The sequence below is a fragment of the Poecilia mexicana genome, unplaced genomic scaffold, assembly GCF_051168715.1.
Source record: "Poecilia mexicana isolate PSO_F unplaced genomic scaffold, ASM5116871v1 scaffold_21, whole genome shotgun sequence".
In the NCBI taxonomy this organism is placed as follows: domain Eukaryota; kingdom Metazoa; phylum Chordata; class Actinopteri; order Cyprinodontiformes; family Poeciliidae; genus Poecilia; species Poecilia mexicana.
In genome coordinates, this window is record NW_028263390.1 from 18,686,229 (window position 1) to 18,708,646 (window position 22,418).

Below are 22,418 nucleotides of genomic sequence, written 5' to 3' on the forward strand. Positions count from 1 at the left end.
GTGTTGCAGACAGAACATCATATTTTGAACGTTTGAAGCAAACATGTTCCCACACAAATGAACAGACCAGCTTATTTATTTACTAAACCCTGCTGCGCCTCCTCTGCTCTTTCTGGTGCCGATTCTTCGAAATGCGGCCGCATGACGGCCAGACTTTTGGAGCAGTGGAAACCTGCAGCAGTTGGAATAATGCAACGTAATGCTGTGATGCAGCAGCAAATAAATAGATTATATTTTTTCCCTCCCAAAACAATATACGTCAGTCACTAAAAATATCCAGGGCGGTGGGTGTCCAGTCACTCTGGGCAAATTATTGATCTGCAGATTATGAAATTTTGATACTTGAAATATAATAACCCAGTAAATATTACACTCACTGACGATGATGTATTTGTGCAGCTCAGAGAGGGAAAATTTAGGAAAGCAAACGTCTAGTCACACAGATTTACCTATTACATTAAGTTTTCAGCTGCAAACTGCTGTTATTGCTGCACAAAAACATTTTGCAACTCTTGACATTTTTGTAACAATAATAAAGCTGTTCAACATTCAGAAAACATTACAAAATTAATGCTTGTGATTAACCCATATTTTACTCACTCAAACATGTATTTATGTAGACTTTCTCAATGTAAACAACATTTATGTTGTTTTTTTTTCTTCCTTTTTTCCACATCCTGTTAAACGATTTACTTGGTCATTGTTTAAGTAATCTCCATAAAGCTGGACAAATAGGCTTAACCAGCCAGATGGTTAAAAATGTTCCAGTGTATACAAATGGCCGGATCATGGTCACCAAGTGTCCGAATAACTAAGGGTGTTCCCCAGGGCTCAATGGTTGGACTACTTTTATTCAATATTTATTCAACCTATCATTTTTATGCAGGTGGTTATAATCATTCACTGGACTTGCAGTTCTTTAGTGCAGACTTTTAAAACTCTTCTTTCTGCTTTTAGTCAGGTTCAGTTGCACCAGATTCAGCTCAAGCTGGTTTTAAGTGGAAACAAATCATTACTCGCAGTTATTCCAACAATTAAAACTACCAATAGGGCAGAAACTGAGACGGTCATCTCTTTTTGAGTACCCGGTTGTGACCAGAGATGATACTTTCCTTAAAGAGCTCATTATTGTGTCCAAATTAAAATCTAAATTGAGTTACTTTTACAGAAACGAAACCTGTTTCACTCGAGTCTGAAATCTCATGAGATTCTCTTTTGGACTTTGGTCAATTGTTTATGAATTAACCCGAACAATATCTCCAGAAACTGGAATATCTGGTTAAGTAAAGGAAGTTATGACTAAATACATGTCCTTATGAATCATTGAGAATCAAAGTACTCGGCTGTAAAGGCTCAGAGGTTGTTGTGTTTGAATTCAGGAAGCATTTTCCACTCTGCAGAGAAACCTGTAGGGACTTCTGTTAATGCCGTTAGCACTCACTAAATGTACAAGTACAAGAAATGACATCACAGCAGCAAAGAAGATGAATCAGCTGATGTTATTTTTGTCTTAATTTTAGGTTCATAGGTATTTATAGACTTCACGGCTTTTCAGTTTACACTCTCTTGGTTCTCTGTCTGGGAAACAGAGTCAGTCCTTATGGAGTCCTTGTGGTTTTCCCTTATGGTTAATAAAAATCATAATTAATTATGATTAGGCGTCAGATTGTTGGTATTGTTTTTAGAAAGTATTCCAGTAGGCATCTGGGCTGTATTTATCTGATTAGGGCTTCCATAAACTCAGGATGAGTCTGAAAATCGGTTATTGAATCCGGTACACGTCACTTTCGCTGACCTGGGCCTCCTTTGCCTTCTGAACTGACTGCCTTACTCCTTTTGTGGCATAGATTCGGGTGACCAAGTTCCTCAAATGTTGGTCCATTTTGACCCAAAAAGAAACCCGAGAGCAAACATTTTCAGTCTGAAAGCAGGATTCTACGTCTGTCTCCTCTAAACTTCTCCTCCCGCTCACGCTTAGTCTCTGCTCGGAGCCAATCTTTTCTTGCAAAATTCAGAATACTCAGTTCCTGAGTATTTCAGAAACAGTTGACCTTCTGACACAATCTTGTGGACGAAAGACGTCAGAGTGCAACAACCAAACAGGTTCAAGACGACAGGCAACAGCAGCTCAACCTTGAAGCAGAAAAAACAAGTTGAAGGAGATGCAGCTGAAATTTCATTGTTTAGAAACAAAGCTGAATACTCAGACTTTAGTTTCTTTCGTCAGGAGATTATATGCAGTTATATCAGAGCGATGCTTCGTAATACCGTTTAATTTTCAAAACCTGAGCCAGTTATTTAAAAAAACTAAACGGTACGTTTCATACAATAAAAAACCCAACAAATTAGTCATTTAATGGTGCGCTCCCCAGCCTCAATTAACGATAATTGCCTTGTGTACTTCACACCTCCCACACTGCTCGTCTTCTGGTAACAATAGCAGCACCGATAATTGCGACGCATGAACCTTTCCACCAGCAGCGCGTCCTCAGCCGTCTCTCTGAATATTTTCAGGTTTTATCATCGACTCAGGTTTCTCATTAGCTGTGGCCAACCAAACGTAAAATTCCTCATCAGTCAGACAAACATCAGACAGTTTGCAGACAATTTTCTGCAGGCGGACACTCGTGTCATTAGTTACCCGGGACGTCAAGGAGCTGTAACTACTTTGGGATACTTTCATGATAATCTGCCTGATGTGGGGAATACATTATTAACTTGATTGATTGGATTGTCTTTTAGTGTCTCCCGTTAATCTGGAATGTGAAAGTAAGTCTGAGGAAAACTAGATGAATGGCAGCCATTAAGGCAAAGAAAGACGAGCTTAAGAAGGAGATTAAATTATTTGTTCTTCTGTTTTATCATTTGAAAACCCAGATTTATAGAGAAGCTCTGAGGGAAAAATGAGCGGGTTGTCTGGGATAATTGCTGTTGACTTGATGACCCGGGCCGTCTGACCCGCGTCTGACAGCATGACCCATCTGGGTGAGTAGACAGGGATTTTAAATTGCATGGAAACATTGCTCTTTCTCATGCTTCATTAAAAAATCACAAACTCGCATCCTTTACCCTTGGAGAATAGATTCTGAATCCCTTGTCTGCTCATATTAGTCTCTGAAGTTTGTAAGGCTGGGATTTTAAAACGCCTCTTCTCTGTGGATTTATGATCTCAACTTGATTTTCTTGATGCAACTGAACGGTGGTTGCTGTTTTTAACTGCAGCATTACAATGAAATATCCAGAGCCAAAATCGTCATTGAGTCGGAAATGTCATTTTTACGGCGACACTCGGCTGTCAGCAATTCACCGTGATTCCCTGCTTGTGTAAACTTGTTTGACCTGAAAGAAAACCAATGCAGAAGGTGGAATCAAAGGACGCGAAAACCAAACAGGACGGAGGAGCAGAGCCAGCCGTTGGCACAGATACTCTGGTCATTTTACAGAGAATCAAATCAAACTTGATTTGAATATCACATTTCAGCAACAAGGCTTTATATGATAAAAATAGAAAGTCATTGAACGCACAGTCAGCAGTTGAGCATGACTTTTTACTGTCGTCACACAGCAGAAACTTGATTGTTTCATTAATTATGTTTCAAAAGCAACTCAGTGTTTCAGCTGTTTTGCAGTTTTCTGGAAGTTCTTCCTCTTAAGAAACTTTTAGTCTCAGTAATAATCCTAACATTTTAGGAGCTTCTTAAAGTTACAGTGCAACTTTTATATAAAAAAAGTGTTTGTTTTTTTACATATTTGTTAAAACTGCCACAATGTTGAGACAGATAATCTTGATCTCCTCCCTGAGCTACTATTACCGCCTGAAGAAATGGAAAAACAGCCAAGCAGAGCCAGGAGGAGGATCTTAGCACTGCCAATCATCCTTATGTACTCGCTGCTAATGGGAGAGAAACAACTTACGGTGCGTTCACACCAAACGCCTTTTGAGACATCTGGTTTACATTCAGAGTGTATATGGAGGCGCGTCTCGCTGCGCGATTTGAAGCGTTTTGAGCGTTTGAGGTGCGTCTGACGCTGGAGTCAAAAAATCCGAACTTTTGCCGCTCAATGCAGAGCGTCAACCAATCAACAGAGACACATTTTCCAATGTGATCTCAGAAATAAAAAATAAAAAAAAACGATGGATGATAAACTAATTGTTTGCTCTCATCCTACAATCCATGACCAATCACGTTATGACTGCAGAGACAGGAATAGAAAGGATCTTGCTTGGATGAGGATCAGTGAGGAAGTTGGGATGTCGAGTACAGAAACGTTGAGTCGCATTAAATAAACGTTAAATATATTTATTTAGACGAAATATGCAGGAGACAGTGGAAGAGTTTGAGGGACACGTAAACCAAGGAGTTTCCTCTCAAGGCCTGACTAGAGCGATTTTGACACGTCTACAGCAAAATGTCAAGCGTCTGACTTCAAAATGCACACGCGTCGAACTTGAAGCATCAAACGTGTTTTTTACGCACAAAGCGCGTGCGTTGTGGATGCAGCATCACTGTCACAGGAAAATGGTTTATCTGCCATTGGTGGTGGTCATGCTAACTAGCTGTAGCATCCTCAACAGCAGAGAGGACATGATTGACAGCGCCAAGACCCTCCTCCTGGCTCTGATTGGTTGTTTTCGTCTCCTACTGTCACAACACATGGATAGTTTTACCAAATATGTAAAAAGGATATATTTTTATAAAAGCTGCAGCTCTAAGGCCTAAGAAGCCGTTCAGATTTTACGGTGGTAAAATTCAGTTCCATAAATTATAAAAATTTCCCTAAAATCTTAGGATTCTTGAAGGAAATGGTTGCATCTGTATTATCAGTCTAGACAGGAAAGAAAAACATCGCATGACCTTGAAGAACCCGTCTAACAAGTGGTGCGGTTTTTCAGGGGAAACGACGTCCCTGGATTGCGTGTGTGCGTAGCTGGGAACACGGTGAGCGATGCTATATGTCCTGTAGGCGTGCCTTTACAGAGTTTCACCGGAGCGTTTGGTTTGACTCAGCCGGACCGCAGCATCACTCTCTGTGTCTCTTCATGGTTTAGGTGAAGACGCCAACCTGTGTGACTGGTCTGGATGTGGTGTTTGAATTTCTGACTTTGTTCTTGTCACGTTTTATCCAGTCACGCTTTGTTTGAGTTTGGTGCTTATTTAAGGCGATCCTCAGATCTTTATTTAGATGCCTGAACGCGTTTTATTCTCATCTTCCTTTTGAGTCCATTTATATTTAAATATTTCACCTTATAATCAGATATGTTCACAAATCAGTCAAATAGAGGCTGGTAAAATAGATTAAAAACTGTCTGAGCTTTGTATCGGATCAGGACTTTATATTTTTAATGTCTTCCTGGACGTGGGTTCAAGTTTTGGATCAGTTTAAAATTCTGCTTCAGCTTAATTTTTTTTCTAATAGATTATCTTTCCCAAACACCCTGTGATACACTGTAAAATTCATGGTTGATTCTGTTAACTGGTTTCATTTCATTTAATTAACTTATTTCAAAGAGGTTTTTGAAAAAGTAGGACAAGAAAAAACCAGGAACAAAATAATTATCGTCTGAAAATGCTTAGGAAGAAGTGAACACGTGTTTAATCCTACTCCTTATCTCAGTTTAATGAAGTATGTTGAGCTAAGCAGCAAACATGAAGTTTTATTTATGCATTTCTATGTCAGATTTTTAGTTCTTACATTAACTGATTGAAAAATGAGACAGTAAAGAGAGAGTCAGATGTTTTCTTGACGCGTTCCCCATTCCTTTGTCAGTTTCTTTCTCTACGCCGAGTTTGAAATGTAGCCAGAAAAGTCTTTTCCTGTTCGGCTGTAGAGCAGCGGTGTCAAACTCACTTTCGTTTTGGGCCGAATCCAGATCATAAATGCTCTTAAAGGGCCAGTTGGGCCAGAATGTATTGATAAAACCTGATCACAAACTGTTAAAATATCAATGAATCCTTAAAATCAAATATTATCGAACATCTTTTCAGTCCCTCCAGGATTTCATGATTCTTTTTTAAATGTTTTTCAGTAAAAATCACAAAATAACGTTTTTGCTCAGACACTCACATGAAGTGGAAATGAAAACTGTCACTATTGATGTTTTTAATGTCTCAGCCAAGAACTAAGATTTAACAATTTCCCCAAAGTTGTTCCCTGAATGCAAAGATTAAAAAACATCAAGGAAGTGCATCTGACAGAAAAAGTCCGTCATGTTGCAAATGTATTTTTAGGAACAGATTTTAAAGTGATTACATTGGAACTTTTTAATAAAATATATAGAATTCATCTACTAATGAATAATAATAATAATACATGACACCTAGGAAGGCCACTTTAACATGAAAGCTATTAAAGATTTCTGAATCTGTTTGGAAATACTTGAGCTTATTTATGACGGTAAATGTGACTTTTTGTATGGATCCTGGATTATAATCTGACATCAATTAAAGCTGAGGCAGCTGTTTACAAGTAAGAAAGTTTTTGACAATTTTTGAGGAAAATCTGCAATAAACTCCCAGTTTTTAGCATAAAAAGTTCAGGGATTTGTTGATTTTGTGTGAATTTTGTGAATAATTCTCAAGAAACTGGAGGAACAGGTTGATTTGTCAGTAAACGGATAAAAACTGCATTGATTTGATTGATAACATGATGTTTAAATTCACTTCTAGAGCCGCGGTGGGCCTTTATTTGGCCCACAGGCCATAAGTTTTGACACGTTTGCTCTAGACGTTTTCATGTGTAATGAGAATCGACTTCTCTCTGTGCAGCAGACATGCAGACCTCGCCATCTGCTCGATTCATGGAGGTGAATCTCCAAGTCGGAGTCATTTGCTGCTGATCAACTATGTGATCAAAGCCTTTCATTCGCTCTCTGATTATTTTGTCTTTTTGATGGAAGAATGGAGACGGTTTTACTTTGAGTGCAACAGAACGGTTTAAATTACTCCCATCATGTTTCTGCATGGAGCCTTTCTCTCAATATCTTCTTGGTTTTCATACATCGGCTTCATTTCTTACTGGATATTTTGTGGCATTATCCTGAATTTGGGCTGATTGTGCAGAAAAATATCAGATACTCAGATACAGAGTAACGTATTAATGTAGAAATAATCAGTTCAGAGGATATATAGTGGTTCAGTAACTTGACCTGCTAACCAGCGGCACCAAAATCACCAAAACACCTGAAATAAACAGACCAGAATCAAACGTCTGATGTACTTACACCCTTTGGAGCGAATGCAAAAGTTTGGACTCTTTGCTGTCAAAGATACAAAAAGTAAATTATACTTAACTACTCATAGTGTTCTGAACTGGAAAACAAATGAAAATGTAGACTGATGTTTTGTCTACTTGTACTCCAGAGAAAGTGAGTTTTCTGGACGTGTTTTTGTACGTTGGTGTCAAAACTGGACAGGCGTGCAACTTCTCTATGCTTCAACATGCATCAGTATCGATTCAGAGGGACACTGAGGGTATGACTCAAACTCAGTTATTGACAAATAAACGCAGTGGAATAGTGATTACACCATTGTTTTTATTGCAGAAATAAAAACTGAGAAAGGCCGATGTGCAAAATGAGTTGTTAATGTGAAAGTTATTTTAAAAACAAAAGCTCTCTGCTCCACCCTCAACACGTTGCTGTAGCAAGCAGGTAGAAATGACGTATTAGAGCCGATAATACAGCGCAGTGGAAGCACCAATGCTACTATTTATACACCTTCCCTTCTTCCAATCTCACCAAAACACAGGATAAATCACCCAACAGCAATAATAACCACTACCAGACACTATCACTGTGTTACTTCTATGTAGTTGTGCATGTGAAGCGCACTTATCCAAACGGCGAATAAACAAAGATGAGCTGAGAATAAAAATCTGCGCTTACTTGCAGACGAGGTTATCTCCTTCTGTGAGCAGCAGCTGTTCATTCGTGGGATTCTGCCGCCATAAATCCAGTGGAATCGGCAAAGTCGTCTAATGAATCACAACCCGCTCTGCTGAGGCATTTTGCCTCTTCATTGAGGAAATATGTCCTGTTCGACTCGTTCTGAAAAGCTTTTGGTGGGAAAAACTTCTGAGGACTGAATACGAGTCCAAGTTGCTTTATAGACGCCGACTTCCTGGAGGACTGACTCATTACGCTTGTGGAGTCATGTCACAACAAACCAGTTGTATGTCAACCATACAACTGTAGTTTTATATTTAGTGTTGACCGGCCTGAAATATCAGAGAAAATATCGGCATGTTGTTTCAAAGTAGGGGAAGATTTGTGGCTCTTTTGGTTTGGAAACACTAGCAGGGTTGGTCAAGCAAAATGTGTGGTTTTAAAACTGTTGTTTAAGGTTGAATACAGAATTATTTTGACAATAAAAGGCTGCAAATCTGTCTGCATGAATAGCTGTGGACGGGGAACAGGTTAAGTTAAAACGTTAAGGTATTTATATAACCCTTTAGAGAATATAAGTCTAATATCACAAAATGTGGCTTCAGGGACAATTTTTCTTTCCCCAATAATTAGAGTATTTTATCTTGTTTCTAATTGTTAACTTATGGCTTCTGTTTAATTTTGTTATGATATTAAGTAGGTTGGTTGTCCCAATATTTCTTTTTTATTGGAGATACCATGGTAGTAAATAATAATAAGAGTAAACACATATTCCAATATGCATTATTTTTAAAGTTTAACACAATATGTTTATATTAAAAAGAAAAGAATATTTTCAGTTTTTCCTATCCAGCATCCTGAGTGTCTGTATCACTTTTAATAAAGTTACAAATCAGTCAGTATAAAAAATTTAAATTACAAGTAAATAAAATAAAAAATCAGAGAATATGTCACAAATTTACAGAAAGGCTGAAACGGCGACAGTTGTGCAGGGTTTGTTAGTAACAGCATATTTGGAGTCACAAATTATTACTAAATAACATTTGTAGTCACATAATGTCCACATAAAGATGTGCAAAATATTCTGTAATACAACATAAAACATTGACAGAGAAGTTGGCTTATTGTGTCAGGAAAAAGCTATTTAAATATCTGCCCATGATTTTTTGTAGAGCGCTTAAAATCTGACTTTATGTAACAAATTGAACTTGGATAAATTATGATGTACAGTATTACTGAATAAATTTAAATATTATTGAAAAGTAAATTTATTTCTGTAACTCAGTTCACAGACTGTAATGTTCTGACATTTAAAATTAAGTTTTACATCAGAGCAATAAAAAACATTTTCAATACAGAAATATGGGCTTAATTAAAAGCATGTTTATTATTTAATCTTATTTCTCAAAAAGTGCAATTAATCTAATAAGTACACTTCTTCCAAACGCATATCCTAATCTGTTGAATATTATTGGGTTTGAATGGATTGAACAGGTTAACATACGTCACTTAGTCTATCAATTTTTTTTAATTTTTTTGTAAAATAATATGATTATTATAGTAAAATAGCTCTAAATTAATGAAACTGGAGTCGGGGTTGTAATTATCTGCAGCTAGCAGCAGGACAAGTCATCTTACTTTCATGTTTTTTTTTTTGTTTTGACTCAAATAATCAATTTATGTAAATGTATAAGTGCCAGACTGGCTCTTAACCAAGAGCGTCCAGCAGAGAAGATAGCAGGAATTTATTATGATTGATGAATTTTGAAGTAGGAAGTGGTTGAGCCTCTCGCCTCTAAACAAATAAAAAACCTCACGCCTAATGAGAGCAGAGCCTCGGGTGGATTGGCGCTCCACTGATATGACTTTGACACAAACACAGCCTCGCCATTAAAAGTTAAGAGCAAAGACCTTCGCTCCTCTTCATCGCCTCGCCTGGTTTGCTCAGGATTTTAATTGCAATTAGCTCCGACAGTGATTTATCGACGCGTAGTGGGTTTCAGCGCCATGTCGCGGCGGACTAATTGGTTTGGTTAAAAAGGCGTGACAGGGAGGCGCTGCAGCTCTCAGCGGGAACATCGACTCTACAGGAAAGTTTACAGCTTTCCCTTCATCTTCCTCACCTTTCAAATCATAAACAATCAAATTTTATTTCTGTACAACATTTCAGCAGCAAGGCATTTCAAAGTGTTTCACGTCATAAAAACACAAAAATACAAATTACATTTTGCCGTCGTTGCACATCAGAAATATTGATTAATGTTTCACTGATTAAGTTTCAAACTCAGCTCCAACCAGGTGGGTTTTTAGTCTAGATTTAAAGGAACTCAACGTTTCGGCTGTTTTGCAGTTTTCTCTAAGTTTGTTCCAGATTTGTGGTGCATAGAAGCTGAATGCTGCTTCTCCATGCTTGGTTTTGGTTCTGGGAACCAGAACCAGAAGACCTGAGAGGTTCTGGAAGGTTGCTATGACAACAGATGATCTTTAATGTATTTCCTTACGAAGCCGTTCAGTGATTTATAAACTAACAGTATTTTAAAGTCTATTCTCTGAGCTGCAGGGAGCCAGTGAAGGACTGTAGAACTGGGTGATGTGCTCCATCTTCCTGGTTTTAGTCAGAACTCCAGCAGCAGCGTTCCGGATCAGCTGCAGCTGTCTGAGGTGACTAAAGATAAACGCATGGACGAGTTTCTCTAGAATAAAGATGTCAAACACGAGGCCGAGGGGCCAAATCTGGCCCATTGTCGCTTTTCATGCGGCCCTCTCGACTCCAAATTACATCAATAACTTCCTCCAGTTTTTCACAAACCCGCAATACTCACACAAAATCAACAGATTCTCACATTTTTTCTGATTTTACTGCACATTTTTCTCAAAATTGAGCGAAAACATTGGATTTAAGTGACTGCTGCCTTACTTGATGTCTAGTTGTAGTCTGTCATCGATACGCTGATTAATAAAAAGTGACATTTAACATCATTCATTACCGCTGATATCGTAAAAATTCTTTGTAAACATTTCTAAATTGGCACCATAAAATTTGTAAACTTGAATGCAAATCCTGGAGAGACTTGATCACTATGGAAAAATTTTCAATATTATTACATTTTAAGAAACACTTATTGAATGTTAAACAAACAGCTATTTATTAATATTTTAAAAGTTCTGTGGGTTTTTATCAACCGGCCCTTTAAGAACATTCAGATTTTTGATATGACCCAAAATGAAAATGAGTTTGACATCCCTGCTCTAGATCCTGAGATGTTAGTCCTCTCATTCTGTAAATGTTCTTCAGGCGATAGAAGGCCGACTTTGTAACAGTCTTTATATGGCTCTGAAGGTTCAGGTCGTCTCTACACCCAGATTTCGGGTCTGATCACTGGTTTTTAGTTGTAATAACTGACACTGTGCAGTTATTACAGATATTTCCATCCTCTCTGCACTTTGTTAGATGATCAAATCTGATTTGTCAGGCTTGTAATAGCGTTCAATTGCTCCTAAGTTTTCTTTGAAGCTGCTTCGCTTGATCTCATCTGGTATCTTGCGAGGATTTGCTGACGCTGTGTTTAAAAAGAGAAGAAATCATTCTCTGATGTCGGACCATTAATCTACAGATAAATGGAGGCGAAAGAGGGGACAGGGAATGAGTTTTCCTCTTCCAGTCACACAAAATGTCAACATTTCAATACAAAGTGTTACTGGAGACAGAGCAGCGGGAAAGTTTCACCTCCTGGTTCTGCTCAGTTACTGGCTGCTCCAGGTTCATGTGTGAAGGTTGTGTGTTTAGGGAGTATCCTAACCGTTCAGAGTAAACCGCTGCGGTGTTTGCACTGCGTGACGGTGAGCAGTGACAAAGTTTGGATAAAGTATTAGCAACACTGTACACAACACCGCACATCCATGGAGACCCGAGGTGTGTTTGAGATCGTTTCTGATTGGATAGAAATAATCTTTTGGATGATTCAGATTCAGAGTCTCTGGTTCATGCATGAATTATAATTCTTTGTCAGGATTTTCTTCTCAGTGTTTTTTCATAAAAATGAAAACATTTTTGTAAAAAAATCTTTTCTAAGTGATCAGTTGTAATTTTCAAGAAATACAAAGTTGTTTGGAAAATTACTTCATGTCACTATATATATATATATATATATATATATATATATATATATATATATATATATATTTGAGAGTTTCTACAGAAGGAGTAAGGAGTGGATGTTCCTGAGCTGCTTTTTCGTCTGTCGGCCATATTGGATTTAACAAAAAAAAATAAAAAATACTGATTTCTGAACTCTTCCTGAGTTAAAACATTAGTGTTGTTGTTTCTAAATGAAGATAAATTTGTTTTCTTTGAATTACTTGAGTTCTGAAAGCTCTGCATCTTTTTCATTATTTTGACCATTTCTCATTTTCTGCAAATGCTACATTTTTCTTTTCAGACATGTTGTCAGTAGTTCATATAATAAAAGAACAATGTTCATTTTACTCAAACATAAACATATAAAGACTAAAATCAGAGAAACTGATCATTTTAAATGGTCTCTTAATTTTTTCCAGACCATTATGTTCAGTGTTCCACAGATGGGGTTTGTAGGCTCGATCTAAAGGAACTCAGTTTAATATATTGATAAAAAAAATTAATCAAACGCAAATAAAATTTTGTGTAGCTTATTTTAGAATCATAAAAACAGATAGAATTTTACATTTTTCCTTAATTACGGTACAAAAGCAAGTCTCAACAGGCAGGTTTTCAGTCTATATTTAAAACAGCTCAGTGTTTCGGCTGGTTTGTAGTTTTCTGTAAGTTTGTTCCACTTTTGGTTCTGCAGATGCATTTAATTGCATTTAAGCTATTGCCACTGCATTTTTTAACTGAACACACTGTATTCCTAATTTTAATTTTTGTAATTTTTTCCCCCAAACAAGCTAATATGTTTAATGATCTTTAAAAAGCTGTTTTACTCGACGCTACTCAAGGATCTTTTTTTATTTAATTTTTCTCCATCATATACAACTGGTATGCATGTTTTCACAATGCGAGTGAGATAGAAATAAACACGCTTTAACAAGGTCCATGTTTATCACAAATCCACCTGCTTTGACTTTAGAAAATAGTTTCTGTACATTTTTAAGTTTGAGCCAAAAATTGGTGTGAGATTCAACACGACACTGTTTTGAGAAACATGTCGTTGCGTAGGTTTTCTTTTATCTCCAGCTTTAGTAGCAGAATCATTTCCTGTGAAAGCAGTTAAATAAACATGACGATGAGGGAAATAAGCATCATAAAAATAAAATCAAATAAAACAGGTTCTATAAACCTCAAACTGTGTTTCTCTGTCCCCAACAACATCCCATTTTCTCTCCAAATTCGGCTTTTTGAAGCTCTTGACTGAAGAGGTTTAGTCCTTCAGTGAAGCAGTGGATGTGCAGAGTGTAAATTATTTAAACAACAAACCCACATATTGAATCTGCACAAACTCATTCAGGACTATTTAACCTCTTCACAAAGTTATATTTTCATTACAGCACTACTGAAAAGTTCAGGAGCAAAACTTTTTGTTGTCTTTTTAAATATTGGTCCAAATTACAACAAATATAATCTGAAATAATTAACGATACAGAAAGTTCAATTTAAAGGATACAAATTCAGTTAATATCAATAATTTTATTATGTTACTTTAATATTCAGAACAAAATAATTCCAATCCATGGATTTTAGAAGGCTAGTTGATAAGAATAAAAATGTTTTAAAAAGTCGGCCATTTGCAAGAACTTTGAGGTTTCACAGTAACTTCTCAATTTGAGGATTTATTGGTTAATTTATGTTACAAAATAAAAAATCTTTTCAGATAAGTAGTTGGAATTTAAGCATAGGATTTCTAAAAGAAAATTAGAAAAATACTTATTTTATTTCACTAACACATTATATAAACTTTTAAATCCTATATTTCAGTTATTAGGATGTTGTTCCATTTAAGATTAAAATATTACACCAGATCCTTTTTAAAACCCGACTGAAATCTTATTTTTACTCATTTGCCTTCAACGTAATTATTCTTAGCTTTTATTGGTATTGTTTTTTAATTTTTTAACTGCTTTTTTATGCTTTATCTTATTTATCTATTACTGATTTTCAGCAATGTGTTTCAGCTGCGACTGGTTTAAAAAAAAAGTTTATACAAAAACTTGGGTTTAATGAAAAGTAAGAATTTCTTAAATGTTATTTCAAAAGTTAGTTTTAGACAAATGAGCCTCATCAGAATACAAATCCTAATTTCCTAAAATGTGTCTGTAATTTGCCCATTTTGTTCATGTTTAACAAAAACTCCCAAAATTTTGATGAGATATTTTCTTAAGAAAATTCTCATTTGGGAAGTTGGAGCGTAAGAAGAAGTTGAAATGAGTCTCATCTACATGATTTTGGCTTACAACAGGTTAATTTGTCTAAAACGGAGCGAAAACTTGGGATTTATAGTTAAAGTGATTCAGATCCAGCAGTCCTTATTTTTACGCCGAGGCTCAGCGCGGCGGGTGCAGAGCTGGGATGAAGATGAACAGCAGGGAGGTGAAAACACGGCGGCGCTGAGTGGAACAGGAAAAGAGCAGAAGCCAGCGAGGGCGAACAAAACAACCAAAATATAAAATCTAAGTGAAAAACGGGTAACAAAAAAATATGTTAGCATGAGATTTCAAGAGTTAATATGGCTCTGAAGTTATACAATATCCTAGAAAGATGATAAATGATTATTGAGCTTCTTTAAATATTGATTTCAGTTGAGCTCAATTCAATAAGCAATAAATCAATTAATCACATAGTAAATTAAAATGAGCTTGTTAATTTCCATTGTGATAATTAACATTTTTCAAAGAGGATTTTTGTTTACCGAAACTCTGTAATCCATTTCTATTTTGAGTGCTGTTTTTATTTTGTTTTAGGTAGTTTTGTTCATTTATTTTAGATATTATTGAGTTAAGTGTCCTTCACAAAATTAAAATGTATTTTTCTTTGAGATTATGAACTTTATCATTATTGTTAGGAATCCACGATATGTTTGCACCAACATCAGTATCAGCCGATTTTTAACATATCGAAATCAATCCAATAATAATAAAAAAATAAAAAAACTGGGATATGAACAACCAGTATTTTTTTATCTGTTTGTGGTTGGGTTTTTTCTATAGGTGTTGAAACAATACCGAATTATATATAGTATTGGTAAATATTAATATTAGATATCAATATCGTCCCTAATTATTATATTACTCCACATTACAATATTTTTTGTTTATTTGCAGTAATTTCTGGAACAATTTATCGTCCAGTTGTTATGGTAACAGACCTGGTTTGGGGTTTTTCTTCACTGAAAGTATTTGTCACTAGTGGTCTGCGGGGTGCCCCCTAGTGGTCTGACAGGAACTGCATGTTAACCGTTTACTTGCTGTGACGTCAGGTCAAAGTGCGACACTACAGTTAGCTTACCAAAGGATTGTTTAAAAATAATGGATAAATAACTGAAGACCTGGTCACTAAAAAGAAAACCTGAAGATACCAGTGGAAAGTCTGCAGAACTTTTGTTTTTGCATGTTATAATGATACATAACATGCCACAGGTATGCAGATCTAGGTCTGTGACTTTGCTGAATGCGATATGATGGTGACGATGCGTGAGCAGAGCTGTGCCCCACGCTGACTAACTACATCTCAACACCTAAAATAAAATTATTTACGTTGGGCCATCTACTGTCCGAAAGAAAATGTTTGTGCTTATTGTGTTCCTAAGTTACAAACGCCCCTAAAACATTATTAATGCACACAACACTTGGTAGTAAAAAAGTTCTAGATTTCCATCTGTTTTCTATCATTTAAATAACTCAAAACGTCACGAGTCGACTTGATTGTGGTTTTATTGTGACCAATCACATTTTCAAAACAGCGCCACCTTTTCACTTCAGGAGGAACAAAAACAATGAGTTAAGAGAAGATGTTGTGTTGATAAACTGGTCTAAACCTGAATATCAAACACATTTATTAAATGTTGCATTCAGCTGACTCTCTTTCCTGTGTTTTAGAAATTTGACAGCCATTTTTCTCGTCTTGGTTGGCATCTGTTGCTATGGTTCTGTCGGTACGACATGAGATGCTATTTCTATGGACACAGATCAGGAGGACACAGGCGGTGTAGGTGGGAGACATCAGCAGGTCTCTGCGTTAGACCGAACAAAGACGCTGAGGGAGGAAGAGGAGGATTAGGAAGATATTAAACAGAGAGGAGCAGGAGCCCAAACAGATGGAATGTGAGAGTGAGAGACTGAAGTGTTTTCAAAGTGAGACGCAGTTTGGCTTTAATGCAGATTTACCTTTTAGCACAGAAAGTTGGGATTTAGATCACAAGGCTGTTTTTACGGCATCATATAATTATCTAAAAACTGACTTGGTGTGAATAAATAAAACAGAATTGGGGATATTGATGCCACCGGGAGGTGTAGATTCACAAAGATCACTGTCATCAATAGGAAACAGTAAATGAATGAGTCAAACCAACTGCAGCATTTGCATTAATTAATCCATTAAATTGTGAAGAGGATCCGGCGGATGGCGCTGACCTCGTTCAGATGTGGTCTGCGTCGCGTATGGTGGCTTCTCTTTTAGCGGCCTGAACACAAATGTGCTCTGGACTTCATTCAGCCGTCGCCCACGCATCTGCTGTGCCTCCGCTGACTAACCGGCAAAGTTTTAGACAAGATTTGTCCAGAGAAAAAAGAAAAAAAATGTGTGAAACAGAGTTTGAATCAGTTACACAATTTATTCGCTTTTCATTTAGTCGGCAGACTCTTTCGTTCAGATGTGATCTATTGCAGATTTATCATTTACAAAAATGTATAAGTTCACAGGAGTTTTAAAACAATATTTTGGTTTAATTTATTTAAATTTTATGCTACTCCTACTGTTTTGTCAAAAGCCGTTTTATTTTAGTATGTTACAATCTGTATGTGGCATTTATTGCACACCACAAAAACATTATAAAACTGAAGTATAATAAGATAAATACGAAGGTTTGTTTTGTGTCTTGCATGTTTTTAAAAAGTCTGAATATCAAATATAATCAAACAAGAAATAATCAAAAATAGAAATAGATGCTATTAACTCTTTAAAACCGCACGTAGACCACAACAAGGTATTTTTTAAATATGTTTTTACAACATATCTGTTGCATCTATTAACTGTATATATTATTTATTGGGTTATTTGATTATATTTTAAGTTCAATATTATCAGTTAAGGCTGAGGCAGCTGTTTAGCACAAGTAAGAAAGTATTTGACAATTTTTGAGACAAATCTGCGATAAACACTCCAATTATGTTTTAGCGCAACAAAGTACAGTGATTTGTTGATTTTGTGTAAATTTGCACAATAATTCTGATGAAGTTGGAGGGACTGGTTGCTGTAATTGGTCAGTAACAAGAAAAAAACTGCATTGATTTGATAATTTAATCACACATTTAGTCGAGAATCTATTGGGCCACATAAGAAGCTACGGTGGGCCAGATTTGGCCCATGGGCCTCCAGTTTGACGTGACATAAAGAGCTGATGTTGATGTATTGATTATGTTGACTGGTCTAAGCAGTATTAGTAAATTAAACCAATCTAAAACATCAGTAAATGAGATATTTTATTGTTCATGATTATTGGCACCTTTGGATTTCCATCATGATGATTTTAATTTGTTTTAATTCATGTAGCTGCTAATGAAATTCCTGCAAAAGTAATGAAGAAATATGTTAACATATAAACTAAGTTCTGAAGTTAATAATTACTGTTAAAGATATTTTTTCCCCAAAGATCGTTTACGTCTCTGACTTTTCCTCTCGTTTCTTCATATAAATGTATTTCCAAAATGAACCGATGATAATTTAAAGGCCTTGATTTACATTTATTTGATCAGCAGTGCAGCTCAGGAATCAAATGACATCAGATCCTTATCATTTCACATCCTTAGCTTTTTATTATTCTCTCTCTTATATCATCTGTTACATAATGAAGCCAAGTTTGGAGGGATACAGCTATCAGGTGACTCATGTGCTCTCTCAAACTTGCGTCTCTGCCTATATCTGAATGTAAAATGAAACTTTGTAGAAACATAAATCTGCTGGAGAAGAAAACTGACTGTGTGGGCTGATGGTGGGATTTATTTCCAAATAAAAGATTATGAGATAAACGGTGCAAATTAATACCTGCTGCAGCTTTAATCTGAGCCGTTGTCCAAAGTTCACTGAATATTCGGTCAAACTCACGATGTGACGTCATAGTTTTATGCTTTATAGTGGATCGCCACAGAGTGGGAGTGATTATAGAGCACATGTGTCAAAATCGAGGCCCGTGGGCCAAATCCAGTCCACCGTAGCTTTTTATGTGGCCCTCTAGATTCTAAACACTGAGTGTGATTAAATATCATGTTCTCAATGCAGTTTTTATCCGTTTACAGTCCCTCCAGTTTCTTGGGAATTACTGTGAAAATTCACGCAAAATCAACAAATTGTGCTAAAAACTATAGAAGTTTATTGGAGATTTTTCTCAGAAATTGTCAAAAACCTTCTTACTTTCTTACTAACAGCAGCTTTAATTAACGTCAGATTAAAGTCCATGATTTATACAGAAAGTAATAAAAAGTTGCATTTACCGTCATAAATAAGCGCAAATATTGGAAATATTTCCAGATTAGTGCCACAAAGATTGACAAAAAGAATAACAAAATCTTAGAGGGACTGAAAAGATGTTCAATAATATTATTTAATTAATAAACTCATTGATATTTTAACAGTTTGAACAGGTTTTATCAATACATTCTGGCACAACCGGCCCTTTGCTTTAAATGAAATTTTTATCCAAATAATGCAAATCTGGCCATTTTAATGGACTTTTAATCCAAGCTTTAGTGCAACTTTGCATTGAAAGTGTCATTATTTACTGAATGACGCTTCCTAACAGTCGTAAACATTCATGAAGACTCCTTCGTGTTCATAACAGACCTCGTCACATTACCATTCAGTCTTCTAAAAACTGCTTTTTCTAGTTGCTGATTTATTAGATCTGAAATGAGCGTAAATACTGACTCTAGGCTATGTTATGTTACAGTCTGATAGCATTGAGTTTCTTTAGGTTCTAGTTAGTTCTGTTGCAAAATCAACGCCTGCTTTCATGTTATCACAGATCCCGCTTTTCACTAAATATTATCTGTTGACTTCTGATCAGCTTAAGATAGCATCTGGAGCTAAAATCGATTTCACTCCCGCCCCAGGCAGGATTTATGTGGTAAGACCCGAAAAGATCAGCTGTTATTGCGGATATCAATCACGCTCATGGCCGAACATAAAGGCATCTGTCGTTGAGCCTTCACTTCAAGCTGACATTCACATTTCCTTCTCTTATCCATCTGCGTCACAGTCGCTGTGTTCTCCGTAACGCCAGCCGGACTCAGTCTGACGGACACAAAGCCCTCCTGTAGCTGCGGCAGGTTGACCTCACTCACTTTTCATACAGCCAAGATACCAAGGACAACTGCAGATGGTGCCGATGAAGGCCGAGTGTAAAGCAGGAGAGTAAAATGAGCAGCAGTGACCGACGGCGTACATCATCTCCCGCTGACTGTCCATCTGCGTACGGCAGGCTGAATAAAAAATAGACATTACTTTAACAAGGAGATCTAACAAAAATGAAACCTGATCTTCCAGTCCTCTGGTTGTGTCCCATTTTCCCCCTGAAAGCCACAGAAAGCTGTAGTTTGAGAAAACTACAGCTCTGATAATGAAATCAAAATCCTGGTACGTACTTTTATTCTTCAAAATAATTTTGTGTTGTGTCCAGCCGATGTTCAAAATTGGTTCAAAATTTGATGCCAGCAAATGATTCTGACGCAGGTCATCACTTGTAATTAATAATTAAACATATATATATCTATATATATATATATATATATATAGATCTTTGGTACATCAACCTGAAGTTTTCGTTTTATTGGTTGGCTTGTGCAGTTTTTTTTCTATCTTTCCTTTTGCACTTCTGGTCTTCCATATAGATAGTAACAATCATATTGATGCTGCAGATATTGACCCTTTGCAACTACGTCACTAAATCATTTTAGCCGCCATGATTGACGTCGGAAGTGAGAATCGGGAGTATTACTGAAATTGTTTTCCAAACTTGTTTTTGCCAGTTTATTCATGGTTTCTACTTGTTAGCGTCGAGCTAATTTGTCTGTGAACGTAACACACCTGGTTGAGGCTCATAGACAGTGGTATTTACAAAAGTTGGACATAGCTAGCTTAGAAACCGACCCATTCCTCCTCCCTCCTGACATGTTGATATAATTACCAACTCTCCCTGAATTCACACCACATGATTTGTCACTTTGTCATAAACAGCGATTCCCTTTACACCGGATCAGCCGTACAAAAGATGAGATGCTAACCCGTTTTTTCGTACTAGGCTACGTGACGATGCGGCATTGTTTCCATGGTTACTAAGGGTTAGACACGGACCTTCTCCATAATGCGACATTTCATATATTTCTAATCATACTTATTTATAAAGTTTATGAACGATAATTTTCTTGTAAAGTGTTCGCTACAAATCCGCGGTTACACCGAGGGCTAACGGTCATTATGGTTAACGGCTGGTATCCATCGCCGCTGCGTCTTTCCTGATTAAAGGATTTTACAGTAAAATGACAAGTTTGGTTTTCATCCTGTGACCATTTTTACTGTCAAATCAACTTAATAAAAGAGATACTGGACGTCCATTTCTGTGTTTTTTGACCCATTGGTTGTTTAGACGTCCGTCATGGCGGAGCGGGAACAGTTTGTAAGAGGGTGACGTCACGTGCAAAGGGTCAATATTTTCCTGCAGTTCTTCTTTTTTTAGACGTCTTAGTTTTGTTGTCTGTTTTCTTTAATAGCTAAAATGTTTCTCTTCTCCTTCTGCCTCAAAGAAAGGACCGACTTACTGTTTGTTTCCTCTCTGTTTTGCATTTAAGAATTTTTAGCTTGCTTTTTGAACAAAGGCAGCCTTTCATCATGTTGTGTAAAAATACCCACAGGCGGCCTTTTATTCCACCCAAAGTGACATCCTTCTGCAGTGCTGCAGAGATAACCACATGCACGAAGCGGGCAGAGTGGTGCTTCACACCTGACACTGTGTCCTTGTTGTGCTGGATGTTGTGATTTCACTGAGCTTTCTGCTGCAGCGGTGTCTCGTTCAAACACCACAAGTTTTCTGTTATTTTTTATGAGTTTTAGCACCCTGACTCTGTTTATTAATAACACATTCTCGGTGTCTGTGGAGTGTTGCACACCAGAGCTATTGCTGTTAATGTTGTGAAAAGTTGGAGCTGCTGTAGCTCTCCAACAGCTCACACAAAGATGCTGATTGACTTCCGAAACGTTTTCAGATATTTTTGCAGCAAAGTGACGAATAAATTGAAACAGATGCTCATGAAGTTATTTCTGTTCGTCTTCCAGGGGATTCGTTCAGTCAGTTCCGGTTTGCAGAAGAGAAGGACTGGGAGACGGATCCATTCACAGCCAATCAGGTCAAACTTTCACTTTCATTAACCTAAATCAGGGTGTTAAAACCTTTTCATGATTTCTGTTTTATGGCTGCTTTGAGTCTTTGTGCTGCCTTTTCCTTTCAGAGGCGTTTGATTTTCTTTATTTTTTAATCTTCAGATGTCGCCGGTGGTTTTGGACCTTCCTGCTCTCGCCCAGAGTCTCCAACAAGTTCCTCTCCATCGGAGACTGAATCTGGAAGCTGAACTGGTTCAGGTTGGAGCTTTTTCTTACGTCTCAGGTGGAATTGAAGTGGTTGAAATAAAGTTGTGGCGTAAAAGATAATTAGGTTATCACTTAAAGGTATTTCTGTCTTTGACATTTAAAACAAGTGTATAAAGGGAATTAAATAACCTTTATGAGAAGCTGCTTCTAAGATGATGATTTTCCTTTTCTTAGCCATCGTTAGCATAGCTCTGTAAGAACACAGTTTGTTTTTAACTGTGGCTGTAAGTTTAGAAAGGTGGAAAATTACTTCCAGTTATCCTGATCTGTGTTTTTAAATAATTTCTTTAAGGTATTTACTCTTTGTCTTCATGTTTCAGGTCTCGGCACCAGCAGAGCTGCCAGCTGTGAGCCTCACACCTAAACAGGAAGTACCCAAATTTCCTCCTCTGTCTGCTGCCTTTAAAGGCCTCGGTACCGGTCAGAAACCAGCAGTGGGTTTGAACTCCCAGGTTTCCTCTGTGGCCGTTAAGCCTGAGGAGGAGGGTGATGAAGAGCTGGATGAGCTACTTGGTTTACAGAAACCCGGGTCAGATGATGCAGGACATCAGCTGAGCTGCAGTCCAAACGAGGAGAGACGATCTCCAGAGAAAGGCAAGTTTTATTACCGCCTGTTCTGCAGGTTGATGCTACTGATGATTTTTTAAGCATTATTTGTTAAATTTTTACAAATAATTATTTTTGTGTGTCCTTAGTTCTTTCACT

The 22,418-nt window shown here is 37.0% G+C and overlaps 1 protein-coding gene across 1 annotated transcript in view; it reads left to right on the forward strand.

The window, feature by feature from the left end:
* aven (apoptosis and caspase activation inhibitor) overlaps positions 1–22,418 on the forward strand; it is a 44,709-nt gene that overhangs the window by 13,392 nt on the left and 8,899 nt on the right. Inside the window, exons 3-5 of the mRNA XM_015008486.2 lie at positions 21,402–21,472; positions 21,609–21,704; positions 22,034–22,307. Coding sequence (XP_014863972.1) covers positions 21,402–21,472; positions 21,609–21,704; positions 22,034–22,307 — 441 coding nt within the window. The remainder of the gene's footprint in view (positions 1–21,401; positions 21,473–21,608; positions 21,705–22,033; positions 22,308–22,418) is intronic.